Below are 24,403 nucleotides of genomic sequence, written 5' to 3' on the forward strand. Positions count from 1 at the left end.
TGTAGATCACTTTGGGCAGTATGGACATTTTAACAATATTAAGTCTTCCAACCTATGAGCACAGAATGTCTTTCCATTTATTTGTGTCTTCACTTCTTTCATCAACCTACTATAGTTTTCAGTGTGCAAGTCTTTCACCTCTTTGGTTAAGTTTATTCCTAAGTATTTTATTCTTTTTGAAGCTATTATAAATGGGATTGTTTACTTAATTTCTTTTTCAGTAGTTTGTTGTTAAAATATAGAAATGCAACTGTTTTTTGTATGTTGATTTTGCATCCTGCAACTTCACTGAATTCATTTATTAGTTCTAGATATGTATCCTTTAAAAGATACTATTTTATCATAAGAGATTTAAACTGCAGAGATCTGAAAATGCAAACAGAAGTTTTTACTTCATTTTGGCTATCATGTTATTTATTTGGAGGAGGACAAAACAGAAAATCAAGAAATCTCTAAGTCAGGTCTATATATGTGTTGTAATGATTCTTCAACCCAGACCCAGATTTTTAGAAATAAATGAAACTAAGGCCACATTCAAAGTCAGAACAGATTCACCATGTTGCTCCTGATATTCTGGCCCTTCCTCACAAAATATTAATGAAAGAAACTCATATTTACTAAGCACAGATGTCAAATAGGGAACAAGCACTTTACATTCATTATATTATTTCTTTCTAAAACTCTAAAGAGAGAGTTATTTTCATCCCAAACACATAAGAAAACTGAAACTCAGAAAGGACAAACAGCTTGCTCAAAGTAACACAGATGACAAGCATCAACTACAACTCCAAACAAGGTATGACACTCAGCTACTCATCTTCCTCCTATAATAGTTAAGCAGGGTATCCACATATACCAACCTTCCCTCCAACTCTTACCCCCACAAATAACAAATGACTTTTCCTTGAAAAGACATACAACAATAGTGGTAAGTAAATGACAGGCAAGGCCAAAATTGAATTATTAAGCTGTTAATGACATTAGTGTTAATTCTTAAATTGATCCATAGGAAGGTAGAATAGGTATTTGTTTACATTTGAATAAAAAGTTGAAGAGGTTATTCAATTTGCTGCAAATTAAAAAGATGATACTACCATATACCAGTAGAGAGCTTTATAGTTTCCAAAGTGTTTTTTCACCAATCCATGTAGAATTCAATAAGCAAGTATTCATTAAGCAACTGCCAGAATTCATTCTAGGAGCCTGGAAAACATCAGTGAACAATATAGGCAGAGATCCCTACTATCATGGAACTTATATTCTAGCAGAGGAGACAGAAATAGGCAATAAATAAAAATAAGCAAATTATATAGGATTAGAAAGTGATTAAGTACCCCGGAAAACCAGAAAAGCAGAATAAGAGGGTTTGGGAGTATCAGAAGAGAGAAAGCACGTTGCAATTTTAAATAAGGTGGCCAGGATAGATTTCCTTGAGAAGGTAAAATGTGAGCAAAAATGTATAGGTATAAAAGAGTCATGCACATATGTCAATATATTGTTTCAGGCAGAAGAAAAGTCTAAATGCCCCAAAGCAAGAGAGGAATAGCAAGGAGGTCTATGTGGATGAAGCAGACACAGTGAGGGAGAAGAGAAGCAGGAGCTGAAGTCGGAGAGGTAGAGAAGGGATGGATCTTGTAGGGCCTTGTAAGTATTTTGGGACTTGAACAGCCATGGCCAGGGTGTGGGGGGTGGTGGGGGGTGTGCAGAGCTAAAAGGATAACATGTTCTGATTTACTTTTTATAAGAAATACACTGTCTACTCCATTGAGAAATTTATCGGGGCAGAGGGAGGTCAGCGAGTCAAACAAGGAATTCAAGTGTATAAGACTAAGCCAATAATCTACACAAGATATGTTGGTGGCTTAGACGATGACAAAACAATGAGAAGTGGTTCTCTACTAGATATTTTCTGAAGATAAGGCCAATAAAATTTGCTAATACACTGGATACAAGACAGAAAAGTCTAAGATGACTCCAGGATTTTTGAAATAACAGTTAAAAGGAAGGGCTCTCTATCAACTAAGATGATAGAGACTGTGGGGAGCAGACTTTGGAGGAAATAAAAGGAGCTCAGTTTTGAACATGTCAGCTGCACATGTGAAGTGAGCTGTTAGACAAGTCTGACTTTAGGAAAGAGGTCTGGATCAAATATAAATTTTATAGTTTTTAGTCATATAAATAATATTTAAAACCATGAGATTCAAAATTCTAGAATTGAAAAAGATATCTCATACAATACAAATCACCCCCTTCACTGATGAAGATAAGTAAGGTCTAAAAAAAGATAGTGATATGTCTAAGGTCAGATACACAAAGCAACTGTAACAGAACTGGTAATCTTCATTAGCCCTGAATTTCTTGAGAACACTGTGCTGCCATCTAGCATAACAATTAAAGGACCATTCTTTGAAGGCTAAGTAAAAGGAGTTCAACTTCCAGAAAAGATTCCCCAGATACTATGCATAGAATACGGAAACATTCTCTCCCTCTTTCTTAAAAAGCATTACATAGAGACATAGACATTAAATACCTACCACATAGGAAGCACTCCACAAGTGTTTCTTTAATAAATGAACAAATTTGTCATTGAATTAATAGCCCAACCTGACTGTGACACTATTTGAGTATCCAAATCCCACTTGTCAGAGTGGTTAGATTTAATTAAATATTTTTACTTACCTGATATTTAAGCCAATGAAGTTTGTCCATGTGAAAATATAATCTCCACCAAAGACCATTCCAATATAAGTTATTAATATATTCTAAAAAGAAAAATGGCGATATATTGTTACGTAGGTTTAACTGAGCTTTTTAAATATACATATAAACTCATTCATGCTGTGACCCAAATACCAATCCTTAAAATACAAAAGCAAATAGACAGTAACAACAAAAACACACCAACCCTAAAATGAATGTAGTATGATCAAGAACACTAATAAGGAATCAGTGACATTAGCCTCTTCTCAATCTATTTCTCCAGATAAATGCTTTCACCAACACTGAAGAATACTAACAAGATTATCAAACTTTCCCTGCCCTTTGTTATGGGCTGACATTATAAATCTAAATAGAGAAACACTGTTGTTATTAAGGGTAGAAAATACAAAGACACATTTTTAGCAATCTTAGAAAAGACTACTTCCTCCCATTGAGATCTCTGTTGATTTGTGAGGAGAAGACTGCTTATATGCAAGCATCTGTCCCTCCTCTTTTAAAATGGAAGAAGGAAGGGCTGGCTAGTTAGCTCAGCTGGTTAAAGCATGGTGTTATAACACCAAGGAAACGGGTTCAGATCCCTGTACTTGCCAGCGAGCCAAACAATCAAAAACCCCAAAAAAAACAAAATGGAAAAAGGAGATGGTAGAGTCTTTACCAACATGAAGACTGTTTTTAGAGGAATATTCCTTGGTATCTTAAAAAAAAAAAAACATGGAAAGTCAACTCACAGTATTATACCTAAAATCATGTCTCCTGACCATCCAAATTCAATATCTTCCGGCTCCCTTTTAATTATCCTCAGACCACAAAAGAGAAAAACAAGTTTCCAAAGTTCAAACTATTATTCAGTTCTTCCCCAATCTCCCTTCTTTCACATTCATAAGCCACTGCCTTCTTCTCTGTTATTAAAACTGCCATAAACTGAAAATGTCAAAAATATTTTTACTACCTGGGCTCTCCTACATTAGGCCTATAAGAGAGAAAGTAAAGTGCGATTGTGTTTTTTTAAAAGGCCAAAAACAAACTTCGAAATTATTTTTATAATGAAGTACCCTTTGAGAGAGCATTCTAAATTATATCGGCCTCTTCTAGGTCTAAGGATGGGGACAGCAAATTATCTTAGAGCAAATTTTCTTATTATTTAAGGTGAAAAAATTAAATATAATGTAATAGTAAACAAGGCCAATGGGCAACTTGGGAAGTGTGTAACAGGACTGCTCTTTGAATACAGAAATCCAGGGAGAAGGTGGATTAATTTGCATAAACTACTCAGGGAACTTCAGAAAGGAAGAGGACGGAGAACCTACCCCCTGCTGCTCAAAATCAGAAGTTAGAAAAACTGTAGGTATATATTAGAGTATCCTAAACAAGGTTTGCTATCAGGAGAAGACACCAACATCCCCCAAACAAAATTTATCAAGAAGCACCAAAGAGTCTATCATGGTAATCCAAAACTAAGACAGCAATTCTCAAACTTCAGTATACCTGACCATCTGGAAACCTTGTTAAAAATGAAGATTTTCAGAGATTCTGATTCAGTATATCGGGTACGCCTAGGAATTTCCATTTGTAACTAGTTATCCTAAGCGATTTTCCCACCACACCAAAGAGAAACAAGGAATGCTAACCCAAGGGCTTATGGGTTTGGGATCCTCAAGCACCAAAGGAAGCGTAAAGCCCCTTGGGGGAACAGTGGCTGAGCTACATGGGCTATGACTGTGAGGCTAATGTCAGAAACTTCACTGTGGCCTGAGAGACTGACTCAGCAAGGTCATCATCGGACTCCAATCTGCCTGAAGATGCAAGCCATCCTTCAGCAGCAATACCATGCATCAGTGAGAAGCAAGAGCTACAGCAAACTAATCAGACAATCTAGTTTTTTTCCTCCTTCTACGGTTTTTAAGTAAAATTAACCCCTTTGGACTGAGTAAGTCCACAGAGTTCTTGGACTACTATTGGGAGAAGCATATATCAAAAGAAAAGTATGGACCTTATGTTAACAACAGCATAACTATATTTGTCTCCCATGCTGATAATGACAAAGAAAGTACACTAAGAAATTCCAAGCAAATAGGTTTAGCTATTAAAATTAAACATAGGCTTTCCTGCACCATCCTTCTTTTGGCTACAAACGTGGTACCAACTGTCATATCTCTTATGCTCTGCCTGCTTTTACTCTGAAGATCCAAGCCATCCACTTTGCTTTTGAAGCATTCACTTTGCAAAACCAAAATATAGCTGAGAGCTAATGTGAGGGGCTAAAACTGCCTCAGCCAGCCCAGTCCTTTGAATAAAGACTGTCTCTAGCTTTCTAGGGGAATTCACACAATTGACTTGTTATAGCTTAACTTAGAATTCTATTCATACCAAACACTCCAATTCTATGATTTGAAGCCGAAGATCTGGAGTTTTAACCCAATATAGTTACTAAGGTGAGGTCAGGTGGGTACCACTCCATTGGGGGTACAGAGGGAAACATAGCAGAGCAGTAAAAACTTTACATGTGCAACCCCTTCCCTCACTATTGACTAATGGGGCATCAAAAAGGAAGACACAAGGGCAACTGCCCTCTTTTCCCAAAATGATTGCTAGAGTTTGGATGTTTTGTCCCCTCTAAAACTCATGTGGAAATCTGATCCCCAATGCTGCAGTGTTGGAAACTGATTGAGTCATGGGGGCGAATCCCTCATGAATAGATTAATGCTCTCCATGGGGGAGGGGGGAGTAATGAGTAAGTTCTCACTCTATTAGTTCCCAAGAGAGCAAGCTGTTTAAAAGACCCTGGCACCTCCTCTCTCTTTCATGCTTTCCTCTCGCCATGTGATTTGCTTGTACCTGCCGGCCGCCTGCCATTTTCTGCCATGAGTAGAAGCAGCCTGAGGCCTGTACCAGATGCAACTGTCCCAGAATCATAAGCAAAATAAACCTCTTTTCTTTATAAATTATCCAGTCTCAGGTATTTCTGTTATAGCAACACAAAATGGACTAATACAATGATCAAGGACTTATCTCTCTCTGCCTTGCCATTTTTAGAAAGCAAGCTCACTTTGCTAATTCATTTGGAATTTGGACATGCTATGACCTCTTGAATCTTAAAGCACTAGTATCACAAAAACAGATGAAAAAGGCCTCAGACTTTAAGCCACTAACTTTGGCTCAATATTCAAGCCAACTTGGCCCTTCTGGCTGAAGACAAATGAGTCTCCTTCAAATCATATGGATCAGGAAAAAATGACATCACTGCAAATGTCAGACACAGCTTTTAAAAGTGAGCCATTTAAGGTTTGGCTCAGGCATAGGAAAACTCCCTTGATTAGCTTCTGGCAGGCATCCTCTCCCTGTAGAGTAGCCAGAATTCAGTGAGGCAGAGAACAGAACAGTTCTCATTGGGGGTTAAAGGGATGGACCTATCATTACCAAGCTATTTATTTGCCCGGTCAGAAAACAAGTCTAATTCTCTTTCTTCCTTCTACTCTAAGATAATATATTTTCCTTTTCCCATAGTCCTCAGAACTAAGTTGCCTGCTAGTAGAGACTATGCCCCTCCTGAGTTCTTAAAGATTGTTTCAGAAACTGTCACGACAATTTGTCAAACCATCAAGACAGTAGTAAAGAAATAAGGATTATGGGGCTTTTGGCCATAGCCAGACTCTTATTTCAGAGGAACAATTTTCAAATAAAGCAGGTACCAAAAAGATATTTTTTCAAATCACCTTAATACAGCCAACTATTGTAGTTGTAAGAGCAGAATTATACTGAGTGCAGAGTACTGTGGCGTACATCAAGATAAACCTAGAATAAAGAAGGAAGAGAATGTTATAAGTAAGATCCAGTTGCCTACTTTATTATAATCTCTAGCCAAGAGAAACAGCCAGTGTTGGCCATGCACATTCTAGTCACTGACCAAATGTGAGCTTTCCCTACCTCACTGCTGTTTATACTGTAGCTTCAGATTTTTTTAAATTTCACTAAAGAGAAGCACATGTCCATTTTGACCAGGTGTTTTTCCCTGCTACCCTCACTAAAACCCTGAAACTACCATTCATAATCATGAGCACTCTTCATAGATCATGTTCCCTACTAATTCACTTAAACTGCATAGAAAGCTCAGAGTTCACGGACCCTAGCTCAGATATGTACCTCTCATGAGAACAATGTGACCTCTGGGCCAGGGTGAAGACAAGAGAGATCCTTAAGGAGGGAAGAAAAGTAAATTAAAACTACTTTAAGAGGGGATACAGGTTCACATAACAAGTAAGTGGCAGCAGTTAGAACTCCTAGACTTATACTAAGCCTTTGGAGCCTTAGTACCAAGATACCATGTCAACTATATTTTGAAGCACCCACTCACTGTGTGTCAGAACCAGTCATGAACGGCAACTGAACTGACTGGTTGAGTGAAAAAACACATTAGAGAAATATGAAAGTGAAGAGAAGAGGCATGTTTGCAGATACCCTCTTGCCTTCAACATATTCTCTTCTAAGAGGAAGACCACACGGTAGAGGGGTGAAAAGGCCTCAAATTCAAACACTGCCACAGCCATCTACTATTGTGCAAACTTAGACAATTTACTTAAGTTCTGAGCCGGCTTTCTCATAGGTGAGGGGATAACAATATCTGTCAAATGGTCAATGTAGACATAAAATAATACATGTTGAAATACAATGGTGCTTAACACACAGTAAGTTATCACATAATATCAGTTTCTTTTCTCCACCCTTCTAAGCATGACTTTGGAATAAGTTCAGTAGCCCTGAGAGCACATTCCCAAAGGCTGTGAAACCACCTGAATCTGGAGGCTTAATTATCCTAAGCTGACATACTCAAAGACTGAACAAGACACTGAGAAATGTGGCAAAAAGACTCTAGAACAAATTTTTCTAATCTGTTTCTATAAGAAAACTATCTGTTAACAAGGCAGCAGCAAAGGCTCACCCCATCACACAGGAGAGGGTGAACTGCAGAAGAAAGAGGGTGTCGGCCCAGTCTTCAAACTCCATTGCCTGTAATATACAAGAAGCGTTAGATTTTAAAGCAAGCCTTCAAAATCAGCTGTCCCATCCGTTAATGGAAATCTTTCTGTGTCTGCCCCCAATAAACACACACACACGCACGCACGCACGCACGCACGCACGCACGCATACGATTCCCTACATCACTCCGAGAGCGATGTTCAAGAATTTCATATACTCATACATGGAGCTGAACCAATAAGCAGTTTCAGAAAGTTTTCTCCTTTCCGAAATGTAATGCGGGGGAAATTTTGTACTTCTCCCGATAGATATAAAGGAATGGTATTTCCTTGAAGGTACAAGCCACATCTGGCTAACCTCAGCAGTTCTCCCAGATAACTGTTAATGTGCTAGTATTAAAGGCTTTCTCAAACATTAAAACATGTAACATGTGAAAGGTCAAGTACAATCTTAGTTACACAAATTCAGTAGAGGTCTGTTCAGGGAGAGTTACTGTTTTAAAACAGTTGATTCTAGAGCTAGGTGTTTTTGTTATTATTGATTTTTTGTTTGTTTTAAGCCAAAAGGAAAGGAATGAAGAGAAATGAAAGGGTACATTGATCATCTCATCTCTCATTCAAGAGTAGGGTTTCTCTCTCAAGTACATAGTTTCTTTTGCAATACAAGTTTGGTAAATAAATGTGAAAAACAGTCCACCTTATATCTCTCTGTCAACCCGCCCAGCTTCAACTCTTGCTGGTTCTACATAAATCTCATGGCTCCAGGACTCCAACAATACCAGGCTCTTTGCGGTTACAATACATAACATGCAGTTTCACACTTGCATCCCTTGCCTGGAATGCTCTTCCCTTCAACACTCATCTGACTCCTGTTGAACCATCAAATTAAAACTCAAGGCTCCTTTGTAGGGCCTTTCCTCATCAATTACTCTACCTTTGTGCCTCAGTACTTCTCTTTAGGACTCTTATCTCTCTGACCTACAAGTCTTTCTGTACAATGTCTACAGACTGTGGACTCCCTGGGGGCAGGATCCACATCACATTTATCTTATCATTTTCTGAACACAGCACTTGACAGCAGACATTCAGTTTGTTTATGGTTCTGTCTTTGTTGAAGTATAATATATAAAAAATAAAAGTCGTCAATTTTAAGTGTACAATTCAATGAGATTGACAAATGCATAGTCATGCAACCTGCAATCATGATAAAGACATTCTTACACCCCACCCCCAGAAAGTTCCCTCCTGCCCCTTTACCATCAATCCCTTCCCACACTTCTAGCCCATGGCAACTGCTGGTCTACTTTCAGCTCTGTTACCACAGTTTTGCTGTTTAACGACTTCATACAAATGGAATTATATAGTACATGTTTTTTGTGTCTTGCTTCTTTCAGTCGGCACAATGTTTTTAAGATTCATCCATGGTGTGTGTATCAGTAATTCATTCATTTGTACTGCCAATTAGCATTCCATCTTATGAACATACCGCAACTTATTTAGTTGCCAATCAATGGACATTTATTTGGGTTGTTTCCACAACTTATTATTATGAATAAAGCTGCAATAAACCTTTGAATACAAGTCCCTCTGTGGGCATGTTTTTATTTATCTTGGGTAAATACCTAGTAAATGGGTATTTACAGTGTTGCCAGTTCTTTGGGTAAGTGTATCTTGAACTTTATAAGAAATGCCAAACTGTTTTCCAAAGTCGCTACACAATTTTGTATTCTCACCAGCATTATATGAGAGTTCACATTGCTCTACATTCTCACCAACACTTGCAACTGTTATAGGCCATTCTAGTTAGAGGGTAAGTGGTATCTCGTAATTTTAATTTGCATTTCTCTAATAACTAACCAGGTTAAGTAACTCTCAATGTGGTTTTATTTATTTATTTTGCTTTTTTTGGCATGGCCAGTATGGGGATCCAAACCCTTGACCTTGGAGTTATCAGCACCAAGCTCTACTTAGTGAGCTAACCAGCCAACACTTAATGTGCTTACTTATTATTCTTGTTTGGTGAAGTGTCCAAATCTTTTGCCAAATTTTTATGCAAGTTATTTGTCTTCTTAATACTGAGTTGTAAGAGTTTATTTCATATATTCTGGATAAAAGCCCTTAATCATATATATGATATATATGCACACACACACACATAAAATACAAATATTTTCTCCCAGTCTGAGACATGCTTTTTCATTTTCTTAATGGTGTTTTTTGAAAAGCAAAAATTTTAATTTTTATGTAGTCTAACATCAACTTTGTCTTTTATAATTCTTGCTTAAAACTTTTTTTATAAAACCTTGGTCTAACCAAAAGTCACAAAGATTTTCTCCTATATTTTCTTCTAGGAGTTTAATGGTTTTAACTCTAAGTTCTATGATTCTTTTTATATTAGCTTGCTAGGGCTGCTATAACAAAATACTACAAAACTGAGTATCTTAAACAACAGAAATTTATTGTCTCACAGTTCTGGAAGCTAGAAGTCCAAGATTAAGCTGTCCATAGGGTCGGTTCCTTCTACGGACTGAAAAACTGTTTCATGGCTCTCTTCTAGCTTCTGTGGTTTGTTGGCAATCTCTGGTATTCCTTAGCTTACAAAGCTATAATCCTGATGTCTGCCTTCATGTTTGTATGGCACTCTCCCTATGTGTGTGTCTGTGTCCACTTTCCCCTTTTAATAACACCAGTGATATCGGATTAGAGGCCCACCCAACTCCTGTAAGACCCCATCTTAACTAATTATATCTCAATGACTTCATTTCCAAATAAGTCACATTCTGAGATACTGAGGATTAAGATTTCAACATATAAATTTGGGGGTGGAGGGAATTCAACCTATAACACTTTTCAGGTTAATTTTTAATTTTCCAGATGTTATTTCATGAGGTCAAGATCAAGATTCAATTTTTTGCACATAAATGTTGGGAGAGGAGGGACGGGGATGGGGGAAAGGAGGAATTGGTAAAGGGACACAAAAATCAACTACACTGTATATTAATAAATTAAAATAAATAAAAAATAAAAATAAAAATAAAAATAAATGTCAAATTGTTCCAACACCATTTGTTGAAGAGATTATCCTTTCCTCATTGATTTACTTTGGCACCTTTGACAAAAATAACTGGCCACATGGTTTATTTCTATTTCTAGATTCTCTATTCTGTTCCAATTATCTATGTCTACTCAATCCAATACCTCAGTGTCCTACTTACTGTAGCTTTATAAGAAATCTTGAAATCAAGTAAAATAAATCCACTAACAACTGCTCTTTTTCAAAATTGATTTGACTATATACCAAGTCCTTGGCAATTCCACATAAATTTTAAAATCTGCTTATCTATTTCTACAAAAAAATCTTCCTGTGGGATGGGACTGTGTTGATTCTGATCAATTTGCAGAGAACTGACAAACTAATATCAAGCCATACAATTCATAAACATTCATAAATATAAAAATCATTTATTTAGGTCCTTTAAATTTCAGCACTGTTTTATAGTTTTCAGTGAACAAATATTGACATATTTTGTTAAATTTATCTCTAAGTATATCATAATTCTAAAGCTATTATAAATGGTACTATTTACTTAGTTTCCAAGTGTTCACTACTGTTGTGTGGAAGTACAAGGATACTTCAAAAAGTTCACAGATTTATATTATCTTCCAATTCTATTTTTCCACAAACTTTCTGAAGTATTCTCATACAGTTGATTTTTCTATACTCACCTTGTATCATACAATCTTGCTAATTAGTTCTAATCAGTTTTTTCTAGATTCTTTAGGATTTTCTCCATATATGATCAGACAGTTTTGCTTCTTTTCTAATCTTTAAGTTTTTTAAATTCTTATTCTTACCTTGTTACACCAATGAGGTTGGCCAGTATAATGCTGAACAGAACATTTTATGAGAGTGGACATCCTTGCCTTGTTCTCAATCTTAGTGAAGAGTATTCAGTCTTTAGCCATTAAGTATGTTAGCAATAACTTTTTCAGTAGACGCCCTTTATTATGTTGAGAAAGTTCCCTTCTGTTCCTAGTTTTCTGAGAATTTTAAATTCATGAATAGGTGTTAAATTTACATCTTCTACACCTATTGAGATTGTTCTTCCATTTTATTAATGTTAAAGTGGCAAATTATACTGATTGATTTTCAAATGTTAAACTAACCTTACTTCCTGGAATAAACCCAACTTGGTCATGATATATTGTTCTTTTTATCTATGAGTATTGACAGATTTTTTTTTTTTTTTTTTTTTTTTTTTTTTGTTCTATACTTTTATCTCCCCTTGTAATGTTTTTGCCATCTTTTTTTAGAGGGTAATGCTGACCACATAAAACCAGCTGGAAAGTGTTATCTCCTCTTCTATTTTCTGGAAGAATTTATGTAGAAAAAGTATTATTTCTTCCTTAAATATTTTGTAGAATTGTCCAGTGAAGTGATCAGGCACTGGAATTATCTTTTTGGGAAAGTTTTTAACTACAAATTCAATTTAATAAAAATAAGGCTATTGTTAAATAGCCCTATATTAGTTAGGGTTTTTAATGAATTTTAATTAAATAAACGGGGCAATTTATTTAATAGAATAGGGCTATTCGTGTTAACTATTTCCTCTTGAGAGAGCTTTGGTAGTTCGTCTTTTTCAAGAATTTGTCAACTTCATCTCGGTTGCCAGGTTTATTGGCATAAAATCATTGTTCATAATATTCCCTCATTATCCTTTTAACATATGCTGTCTTTGTGATGATTTCCCACTTCCATCATTCCTGATATTAGTAATTTGTGTATTCTCACTTTTTGTCCTGATCAATTGGCTATGGTTTACAATTTTATTGATCTTTTTTAAAAAACAGCTTTTAGTTTCATTGGTTTTTTTATTTCATTGATTTCTGCTCTTATCTTATTTTCCTTAGATTTACTTTCCTCTTATTTTTTCTAGTTTCTTAAGGTAGAGGCTCAGAGCACTGACTTTAGACCTTTCTTCTTTTCTAATATAAGCACTTAATTAAACTATGAATTTCCCTCTATACACTGTTTTAGTTACATCCCACAAATTTTGCTGTGTTGTGTTTTGATTTCCTTCAGTTCAAAATATTCTCTAATTTTGTGACTTTTTTCTTTGGCCAGTGTTATTAAGAGGTATATAACTTCTAAATATTTGGAGATTTTCCAAATATTTTTGTTATTATTTCTACCTTAATTCTGTTCTAGTCAGTGAACACACTTTGTATGATTTCAATTCTTTTAAACTATTAACACTTGGTTTATGGCCCACAAAATAGTTTATCTTGGTAAATATTCCATGTGCACTTGAAAAGAATGTGCATTCTGCTGATTGGAGTATTTTTGAATGTCAATCAGGTCAAGTTGGTTGACAGTGTTATTCAAAGTCTTCTATATCCTTACTGACTTTCAGTTTAGTTTTTCTATCAATTTCTGAGAGGAATGTTAAGACCCCAACTATAATTGTGGATTGGTCTATTTTTCCTTTCTGTTGTATCAGTTTTTGCTTCGCATATTTTGGAGCTCTCTCATCAAGAATATACACATTTAGGACTGTTATGTCCTCTTGATGAATTAACCCTTTTATCATTATGAAATGTCTCTTTATGGTATAGGTTCCTGTGTTTATTCTACTTAAAGTTTGTTGAGCTCCTTGTATATGGGGACTTAGAGTTTTCATCAAATCTGGAAGAAAAAAAAATTTCTGCTCCCCCACTTCAGGGACTAGAACTACACAGATGTTAGACCTCTTGATATTGTTCCACATGTCACTACTACTCTGCTCATTTGTTTTACAGTCTCTTTTTTTTTCTGTCTGTGCTTCATCTCGGAGAGTTCTATTACTGTCTTTAATGCACGACCTTTTCTTCAGTGTCTAATCTGCTGTTTAATTCCTCCACTATATTTTTTCAATTCAGATATTATATTTTTCATCCCTAAAAGTTCTACTTGAGTCTTTCTTATAGCTTTCTTTTTCTCTTCTTGTCCTTTCTCTCTCAACAATCCCTCACTGCCTATTGTTGAAAGTCTGAAAAATGTTTCCTATATGTTTGGTTTTCTAGTAGTTTATGGCACAAAGGTAAATACTGCCCCTGTTATTCCAACATGGCTAGGAATGGAAAGAACACATTTAATTCCTGATTTGAATTATAAACTTGTCTCAAACGATGCTTCCACTAGGAAGCCTTACACAAAAACCTAAGTTGTACATTAGTCTCTTTCCTGACAAACTCTCCAGAACACTAAGTGCTACTTGTATCAGGTAAATATGTACATCATTATCTAACCAGACACTAAAATACCTTGATGGTTTAGCTGTGTATCCATGGTGCTTAATAAAGTGATCAGCAAATAGCAGGTGTTTAACAACTGTTTGCTGGATGAATGAAGGATAAATTCATGCTATGCTCTTTCATACCTGTAAACATAATATCCCTCTTATGAAAAATCACTAAAGTGCAATAAACTGACCTAGGACTCAGAAGACTGGCCTCTGCCAGAAAGACTATAAGTTCCTTGACAGCAGGGTTTGCATTATATGTCATTATGCATAGCTACAAGCACTTAGAAGTCCTAGGACAAATACTCATCGTAGTGGATTAAACAACCATGATCTATATGACCCAGCATCACTTTCTTAAGGCAGATAAGTTGAACTTTGCTTTTTAATACACCCACACACCTGCTTGTACATGCTACTAAATGTATTTCAAGTTTCATTTTAAAGCTATATAATTTTATTCACTTATTTTTAAATAATATTTATCTCACATTTATCTGAAACTGGACCAGAATCTCATAAAAGTATGTTTTCCATTTTAATTGTTCACATTTTTAACTATTCACAAAAATATTGGTTTGCTCTCAGTTTCCCCCTCCCCAGCTTTACTGAGGTATAGTTAACATCATTTTAAATTTTCTTCTAATGGTAAAAGGTCATTTTCACTGCATAAGACTCAGGAGCTTTTGCACTGAGTTTTTTTTCTTTGAAGAGGGAACACATAACCCAGCAAATCAACAAGTAAGCATCAGAACTATCTTTGGAAGGGTTACTGGTACCCTGCAGGAAAAGCCATTGTACCTAGAAAAAAAAGTAGTGGACCAGGATTCAGAAACTCAGTATCTTGAACCACCTCACAACTGCTTCATAATGCCAGATTTACCTTCTATGTGGGAGAACTGCATGGTATAAGGCTTCTTCCAGTTGTGACATGAGTGTTAGATCAGCTTGAAAAGCAGACACTTCATTTCACTGAAGCTAAAATGTTAACAGGAATCCAGGCCCAAGAATTTTCCTCTAAATTATCCTCCTTTCCTAAAGGAAAACTATTCTTTTCCTCCAAAGTCATTAAGAAAAGAGAATAAGCTGCTGTGTTGGACTATGACGATTCTCTGAACCTTACTTTCTGCATATGTAAAAAGAATAATAATAAGGCCTATCCTGCAGGATTGTTATCAGAATTAGAAACAATATAGCTACAATGCCTGACACAGAGGGAGTCTGGTTCAATAAATGATGTCAGCTACTATATATAATCATTACTTTTTAATTTTTTCTATTTGTGGCCCAGGAGTGGAAAGTAATCAGAATTATTCAGCAAAGACCTCCAATAAACTTTTCCATACACTTAAGCTCTGTCCCTCCTTGAGCTCTAAATATCTCCTCTGCTTTCAGTGTATTATGTTGACATCTATTAAGTCCAACCACGTGCCAGGCCCCATAGCAGGCCTTGGGGCACTATGCTAAAGATGGTTTAATCAGGTTTGCTGATAATGAAGGCACAAACCATGCCAGTAAAAAAAGCTGGCCATTAGCTCAGTTGGTTAGAGCATGGTATTATTATAACACCAAGGTCAAGGGTTCAGATCCCCATACCAGCCAGCTGCCAAACAACAAACAAACAAAAAGAACTGACTTATATTTGATGAGTGCTTTATAGTTTACATAGTATTTCTGCACACATCATGCCATTTGATTCCCACAACAACCCTGTAAAATGGAAAGGTCAGGTCTTATTATACCCAGAAGACAATAAGTCACTTACTTCAGGTCACAGAGCTAATACATGGTAGACCTGAGTCTACATACTCCAAGCCCAAGGCTCTCTACATGGAACATTAAATTTTATTCAGAAAAAAATGCCCCAAATATATACTACACAGTCACCTCTGGCGACACAATAACTATATTTGTAGGATATTAAATCTCATGAACACGATTCCATTTATATAAAATTCAAAAATAAAAAAATAATTCTTTTCCCCCTTTCCTCAGTATTTGACCCATTTCTGGCAAAAGTCAGTTTATAGCATAAGCAGCCTGTTGCATTCCTTGCTTTGCTGCAGGAACAGACTTGGCTGCAACAGAACAAGCAGCAGCCATTTGAAAGTACAGCCGTAGGGTAAATATAACTCAAGCAGTCCCTATAATACAAAGAAGCCCACTCCCCCTGCCCTAAAGACAGCATTAAAAAAGCAATAAGAGCTAGTGCTTATGTGCCTATTATGTGCTAGACTCAGAAATGTTAAGTATCTTATCCAAAATTATCCGGCTAGTAAGTGCCTACTCAGTTCCATAACCTATAGTCTTTCCAACTGTACTACTGGGGAAAACCAAAGGGAAGGCAACACATCCACAATTTTTTTTTCCTTTATGGCTCCACATGGTTACTGATCAGTGAATCAAAAAGCAGGAGTTCTAATTCTGCCATTAATGCATTTCTATGAGGCCATGATAAAGTCATTTAACCTCTATGAGCTTCTACCTATATTACAAATGTAGAAAGTAGTCTGCTCCATCTGCCTCTTAGGAGAATGAACTGAGAGAATGAAATGCAGACACTTAAAGAACATACAGAATTTACATACAGTAGAGATTATTCCCTTAAACTACCATCACTGTTATTTTTCAGACTTGCAAGCAATTTTTTTTTATTATTCCTAAGATAGGAAGTCCAGAAGGCACAGTGAACATTTACTTTGTTAATCAGGGGGGAAAAAAAAACATCTGAAACAAAACAAAACTTCTGCTTCTAAAGAAAGCTCTGATAAAGAGCCATTGTGAAGGGAATGACCTGCCTGGTCATCTGTACGTGACACAGAACTAAACGGGCTTTCTGCCACAAGGCCTGCGATCTTCAATCCTGGCTGAGCAGAGCCTGCGATTTTAGATTGAATATACAAAGACACTTTCTTAGGCTTCCCTTTTGTTTTGAATGAATTTTCTAGATCTACATGTGCTGGCAGTGTAATGTAACACCACAGGCCAATACACACCACAGGTATGAAAAGAATGTTGCACAATAAAAGGGCAATCCCACTGCTGGGTATATACCCAAAGGAATGGAAATCATCATGTTGAAGGGACACCTGTACTCCCCATGCTTATTGCAGCTCTATTTACAATAGCTAAGAGTTGGAACCAATCTAAATGTCCATCATTGGACAACTGGATAAGGAAAATGTGGTATATTTATACAGTGGAATACTATTTTGCCATAAAAAAGAATGAAATTCTGCCATTCACAGCAACATGGATGAACTCAGAGAAAATCATGTTAAGTGAAATAAGCCAGGCACAGAAAGAGAAATACCACATGTCCTCACTTATATGTGGGAGCTAAAATAAATAAATAAATAAAAATTACAAAAAGATACAAAATCACAATAATATGTTGAACCTTCAAGAGATTAAAACAGAATTGAGGTTATTAGAGGTAGGAAAAGGGGAGTAGGAAGGAGGGAAAGGGAGGAATTGGTAAAGGGTCACAAAAATCAATTACACTGTATAATGAAGAATATACTAATTATCCTGATTTGAACATTGCATATTGCACACAGGTACTGATATTCACTTTGTACCCCAAAGATATGTACAATCAACTATGTTCCAAAAAAAAAAAAAATTGATAAATTATTGAAAAAATAAATAAATATATATATGTATATACAAATATACATATATATATATAAACTGAAGAAGGAAACAATAAAACATCATTTTTTTTCTGGAAAAAAATAAAATAAAAATTTTTTAATTTAAAAATTTTTTTTTAAATACAAGAGCAAAGGTTATATGACCTACCACTTCCTATCACTAGGCATTTAGTTTGAATAAGACTTTTAATTAAATAAAAATATTTGGAAAAAAAGTTTAATTTTGAAAAAAGTATTGTTTATTTGCTTAGGTTAAGTAAATTAAGAGAGAAAGAGGGTATCTGAGTGAGATTAGGCACTAAAATTATATAACCAATAACAAAGATAAAATCTAGTTGAGGGATGCAATCAGATTTTTTCTTCTATACCAGCTATGACTGATTGATTCTGGCTGTCTGGACAACTGTCTTGGTAAACAGTCTGAGGTTACATCTAGGCTTAGCAAGAAAGTGTTGTGACTACCTGGCAATGTCTACAATGAGCACAGCATAACATTAGCAACAGTTAGAAGCGTATAATAATTTCAGTGTACACTTGAGTCTTAGATACAACCATTCCCACTTACAGGAAATCTGCTAAGCAAAGAGTCATCAACTTATTTTGAGATCTGAACTGAAATTCAAAATGTGAGTGAGACATTTTCTACTGTTTTGATACCTCTCTGCTTAATATGAAGTTTAAAAATAAACAGACTACTTAGTCTTTGGGCATGGGGAAGAAAAAAGATTGATGAATGATATCATTCTATTTTAAAAATTCTTTCCCTGTAACACTATTGAGAAAAAAATTGAATCCTTACCTGAAAGTAAACTGCTAGGAAACTTGCTAACGCAGAAAGAAGACAACGTCAGTGGTGCAAATGATCTACATGGTTCTCTCCCTATCTTGGGAAAGTTAGGCGAGTTCATGGAGCCAGTGGTGCTGGGTTACCCACCCTACCCTGTATACTAATGTAACCATTTTCCACAGTCTCTCCTGTTCTGCCCCCTGCCCCTAGTTTAGACAAGAAATTGGAGCTCAGATATCCTCATCATACCTCTCTGCTCATGCGGCTCTGCCACTTATATAAAATCTACATATCATGGCAAAACTACACACTCTGCCTTACCAACTAGGTCACTTGCTCTTATTAAAAAAGGCATATCCTCAAAGGAAATAATGGCTAAAAACATTACTTTGTCAGTCAAACAATATACACAGAAAGAGAAAGATCTATTCATAACTACAGAATAACTGATCCAATCCTCTTGTTTTACATATGAGAACACCAAGGCCCAGAAAACAGAAGGGATCTGTCAATGAGAAGAGAATAACTCAGGGTCTGAAAATCAGTCTGTATTGTCCATACAGTGATCCACAAAAGAATAACAACTCTGAAAAGGCTAACCAAACATGTAAAATTTCTACATTATTTAGTCAGCAATGTTCAGTAAGAGACACCTCAGGGTAGATGATTTGTGCAGCAATTTTTCCTGTAACACTTCTGAGCCATGTAATTTAACCAGTGATATAATGAAGACATTATACAATATACCAGTGCCCACAGTACTGGCCTTGTGAGATCCACAGCAAAGGTGTGTCTTCCTTTCCTATATGAGAACTCCTAGTAGGGTATGCTGCAAGAAAGCCTCCAACTCCTGTGACTCTGTGAATCATAGGCTTTCTGCTGCAAAGATTCCCTTTTGGAGGTAGCAACTAATAAGTTTAAATGCAATCTGTCCTGATACTTTGGAAAGTCAGTAAAGTGACATCTACTCCACCTTCACCTACGTTAACTAGATAAGCTGGCTTTTGTTTTTTTTTTGTCGTTTTTTCGTGACCGGCACTCAGCCAGTGAGTGCACCGGTCAGTCCTATATAGGATCCGAACCCGCGGCGGGAGCGTCGCCGCGCTCCCAGCGCAGCACTCTACCAAGTGCGCCACGGGCTCGGCCCGATAAGCTGGCTTTTGCATGATACATAGCTTTTTTTGTTTTTGTTTTTGTTTTTTAAACAAAAAGAATGTTTTAAAGTTAGAAAACACGTTTCAGAAAAAAAATAAGTGCTGAATATACTAGTTCCTTGGTTCTTAGAAAACCCAAGATTTTGAAAACCCTGAATAAACTAAAAAAAATTACACACACACACAGAAATTAGTTTGTTGGATTCCAAGAGACGGGAGCAGTTTATCAACACTGATTATCAGGGAGAACCGAGCTTATGCCAGCTGTGAAAATAGCAGCCAGGCATCCACACTGGCATGTTTTTACTCCTCAGAAACTGTCTCAGACCTACCAATGGCTCTAACTAGAGAACATTTTATTCAAACTACTCATTTTACACATGACAAAGCACATTGGGAGAACAGAAGGGACTTGTGCAAAGTCAGATAGAAGTAAGGAACGGAATCGGAGGTTGCTGATCTTCTGCATTCTGGCCCCAAATTCTCTCAATCGTACCATGTAGATCACAAACTTTTAAGGACTTCTCACTGCGTGCAGAGTATACTTCAAATTCCTGTGTCTAGCACTGGTTTTAACTTAGAAGGAAGCAGGGTGTGGTATTGTGAGAAGAGTGAGAGTGCTGGTCTTAGAATGAGGAAATCTGGGGTCTAGTCCTGGCCCTATCTGGGCCCCAATTTCTTCATCTATGAGATACGAGTCTTGAACCAGATGTTCTCTAAGGTCTCCAAAGTCTGCTTCTAGCTTATAACTTTTTACGCTATGAATAAACATCTTAATTATATTGAAGCATTTCAAACTGATTGTGAGTTACTGAACTCTGAAATACGCATGAATTATGCTACAACTGCTACATAAATAATCATCACTCTGGAATGAAGAAATGTCTCCTTTGGTCAATTCTTTCAAGTACCTGCAAGTTACTAGTCAAAGTTCCAATTAATGAAAATTCCATCTTTGCTAAGTCCTTAGAATACCTAACTACATTAATTTTTCCAACTTTCTCATATTTAGATTGGTCTTGAGATTTGGAACCATGTGTACTGCCATGAGGGGCTAGTTATTTTACACCACATTCTTGCCCCAAAGCTGAAGAGTGATGGTTGCCTCTGCTAGAAGGAGGCAGAACACTGTGTAAAGACCATAGCCCTTCGAGTCAGACTTGGGTTTAAATCCTGACGCTACTGCCAACTAACAGTATGACTTCGGGCAAGTTACTTAGTCTCTCTGAACCTCTACATCCACATTAGTAAAATAAGGGTAATTCAAACTTTCTAGAACTGTTATGAACACTACATTATATTACATATACAAGTGACTAACACATAATAGGACTCAATCAATGTTAGTGTCTCATCACACTTTTTCACAGCCAAAAAATACTCAACACTCTTTGAACAATAGCTCTGTTTCTTACTTTGAGGTCACTTTTAAGCTTACTGGCAGCCAGGTCACAGTTCATTAAAACATTTACACATGTATTCAAGATGATCTGTGACAGTTCTTTAAAAGAAAGAGGTCTTGATTAAAAAAACAAAAAAGGAGCTGTCAGTCTCCTGCCTTTGGTTCAAGAACAATTTTTTAATAACTAACTGCTTTCAAAAAACTTTAATTTATTTCAGCTCCCACTGATCTGTGGAAATCATCAGTATCATTAGAGTGGACAACCAACACATTCATTCTGAAGAAGCTCCTAGCCAGGGGAATCATTAGAAGGAATCTTGGTACAGACTTCTTGGCAGAATTGTGAATTTCCATTTAGTTTGCAAAATTTGGAGAATTCTAACAATATGGTATCAATTTTTCTCCTATGAACATGCTTTAGAGAAAAATTCTCCTCTGAATTTATTTTGCTACTCTATTCTGGTTTTATTTAGCTAAATATTTGCAGAAAATTGGTAAACTACTATATTAGTTGCTATTTATATAGTTAAGTCACCACACAGTGCTAAATATCTCCTGAGGAAAAAAAAGAAACAGGTTGGGATTTAACCAGGATGACAATTGTAAACTGAAACAGAGAACTGCTAGTAATGCCTAGCATTCTATTAAGGGTCTGAAGAATTTTTACTATTTCAAGGTTTTTTGTTTCTTAAGGATAGGTTGCTACTATTTATATTTTACAGTATAACAGAAATGTTAAAATTCCCTTCTATCCTTCTGACACATAAGAAAAGGACACTGGTTGACATACACTATTTTTATGCTGACAGCCAGAGCTATTTTGAGCCATTTTAGTACTATCCAATGCTTATGCCAATAAAAAAGGTTAGTATGACATTAGCAAACTAGAGAATAAGTTCTCAGTTTTTGGTCACTTAATAAGCACATTTCTTTTTAACAACCCAAAAGTCTATCTTTTGGTCATAAAAAAAATAATGCAATTCACCAACATAAGCCATTAAACCATAATTAGAAAGTCCTACCTTTTGTGCATCTCCTGTGAAATATGCAATGGCCAGGGTAGGCAGAATCATGAACAGTGCATTGTAATAAAGCAGACCATATTTTCCCAGCTCCTAGAATAGAAGATAATTAGGTGTTTCATTTGGTTCTAGCAAACAGATATGCATAACCCTTTAACAGAGTTATCACCCAATGACGGATACATATATATATATACACACAGACACACACAGACACACACACACACAGCCTTCCTCCACAACACACACAGCAAATAAGTTAAGTCAGAAATTCTGTAAACATTAAGAAATAACCAGGCTGGCTGGTTAGCTCAGCTGGTTTCAGTGCAGTATTGATAACACCAAGGTCAATTGTTTGGATCCCCTTTCTGGCCAGCTGCCAACAACAACAAAAAACTAAACTTTAAAATGGCCCCCCAAAGAACTAAACTTACAAGATTTTAAACTTATCTGAAGTAAGCTCCTTAAACGCTTAAGTTCAAAGAAATAAAAATGACATCAACTGGCTGCCTTAAAATAGCAAGTAGGAAATTGGTTATTTTAAACACATATACTCATCTACATAAAAACAATCCCTGAAGCCTTTCCCTTTCCAGAATCAAATGAAGAGTCAGTCTGGTCTTGGGCTTTTCAGAAGCATAACAGAGTGCCACTTAAGAGAGATGTACGGACAGATTCAGACACCCAGACTCAGGCTAGACCAACACAGACAGACAGCACTTCCCAGTGAGTATTTCTGAAAATGTGTATGCGAAGTACAATGAAGATTAAGGTCACTATTACTACAACTACCAAAACACATTATGAATAGTTGTGCCCTCAGCTCTTTGGGAGCAATGAAGGACTTACTCACACACTTCTGGGACATTCAGCAAGAAGCAGAGTCACCTGAAAAAGTAGACCAGGATTTTTTTTTTTTTGGCGGGGGGGCGGTTATGGAGAAGTAGTAAGGATAGGGACATGATATCTGCCTAACTTCTATGATTGAAAGACCACTGAATGATGTGAAAAGTTAAACTGCCTTTTCAAAAGCAGCTTTCAAAAACTGGAAACAAATATCCAACAACAGAAAAGTAGCTGATTCGACTATGATACAGCTATGCAATGAAACATTACACAGCCACTAAAAAATGTTTAATGATGCTGAGTGACATGGAAAGGTGTTCATGAAACAGTACTAAGTGAAAAATATTAAGTTAGGAAATAGCCAGTTAGTTCAGTTGTTGAGAGCATGGTGCTGCTAACACCAAGGTCCAGGGTTCGATTCCTACACCAGCCAGTCGTCAAAAAAAAAAAAAAATTTAAAAAAAGATATTACGTATCATTCCTCTTTCATTTAAAACTTTTACATATAGATAAGTGCATATACATATGCACATACACATATAAAGTAAAGGATATCCACTAAAGCAGTGCTTCCACTTGATGGTAGGACTAAGGGAAACTTACGTTTTCTTCCTCTTGTTTACCTATGTTTTCTACTATTTCTATCATAAATATGTATTATTTTATATGATTTCCTTTAAGTTAAAAATGTTTTAAATTCAATAGCTGCATTCAGATCTAAAATGCAGCACAAAGTCTTTATGCGTATGACTTGTGGCTCAAAGGACCAAGACTATAAGCAGTCCTGAAATCATCGGTAATAAAACTCCTAATTTATTAAAAACATCTCAATGTGGCCATACATAATGCATCCTTCCTTCTAGTTTGTTGTTTCTAATGCATGAACTAGGAAAAGCAGACCAATGAACTTAAAAGTTCTAATTAAAATAAGCCATAAGTCATTTCTTAGTGAGGAACCAATGGTCTCTCCTAGGAATAAAATACTGAAACCTCTTTATTTTTTTCTAGGTTCTAGGATGTACTCTAGATTGTGCTGTCCAGTATGGCAGGCACCAGCCACATGTAGCTATTCACAGTAAATTATAATTACATAAAACTACTAATTCAGATCCTCAGTTGTACCAGTCACTTTTCAAATACTCAATAGCCATGTGTGGGTAGTTAACTGTTAACGGACAGCAGAGTCATTTCAGAAAATTCTATTGGACAGTGCTGTTTTAGACAGCTGAAGCTGCTATATTAGCACCTATTTCCCAAAGCAGCAAATGGGCTAAAGAAAAAAACACAGTAAGACCAAATCTCTAACTGCTCCCTTTTCTTTAGCTATTAAAAAAAAAATAAAGTTCTACTAGTAGTTTCCATTAAAATGCAATCATTATACAGAGTTATCCAGGTACATAGATGCAGGACAAGACATAAAAGGTGTATTTAAAGATAATGTGTTGGAAACAAATCTGCACTGTCCCTAGTTCTTCAAGGATATTCCAAAAAAAAAAATTTTCTGAAAATAATGAAACCTACTAGGATGGCCATAAAATCTGTACTTCTTTTCTGGAGGAGA

General features: G+C 36.1%; 1 protein-coding gene across 1 annotated transcript in view; it reads right to left on the reverse strand.

Moving 5' to 3' along the window:
• Nucleotides 1–24,403, reverse strand: part of SLC35D1 (solute carrier family 35 member D1) — a 45,694-nt gene that overhangs the window by 14,629 nt on the left and 6,662 nt on the right. Inside the window, exons 8-11 of the mRNA XM_063104552.1 lie at nt 21,997–22,089; nt 7,658–7,725; nt 6,435–6,513; nt 2,680–2,762 (exon numbers count right to left, since the gene is read on the reverse strand). Of these exons, the coding sequence (XP_062960622.1) occupies nt 2,680–2,762; nt 6,435–6,513; nt 7,658–7,725; nt 21,997–22,089 (323 nt within the window). The remainder of the gene's footprint in view (nt 1–2,679; nt 2,763–6,434; nt 6,514–7,657; nt 7,726–21,996; nt 22,090–24,403) is intronic.

This window comes from Cynocephalus volans, chromosome 8, assembly GCF_027409185.1.
Source record: "Cynocephalus volans isolate mCynVol1 chromosome 8, mCynVol1.pri, whole genome shotgun sequence".
Classification (NCBI taxonomy): domain Eukaryota; kingdom Metazoa; phylum Chordata; class Mammalia; order Dermoptera; family Cynocephalidae; genus Cynocephalus; species Cynocephalus volans.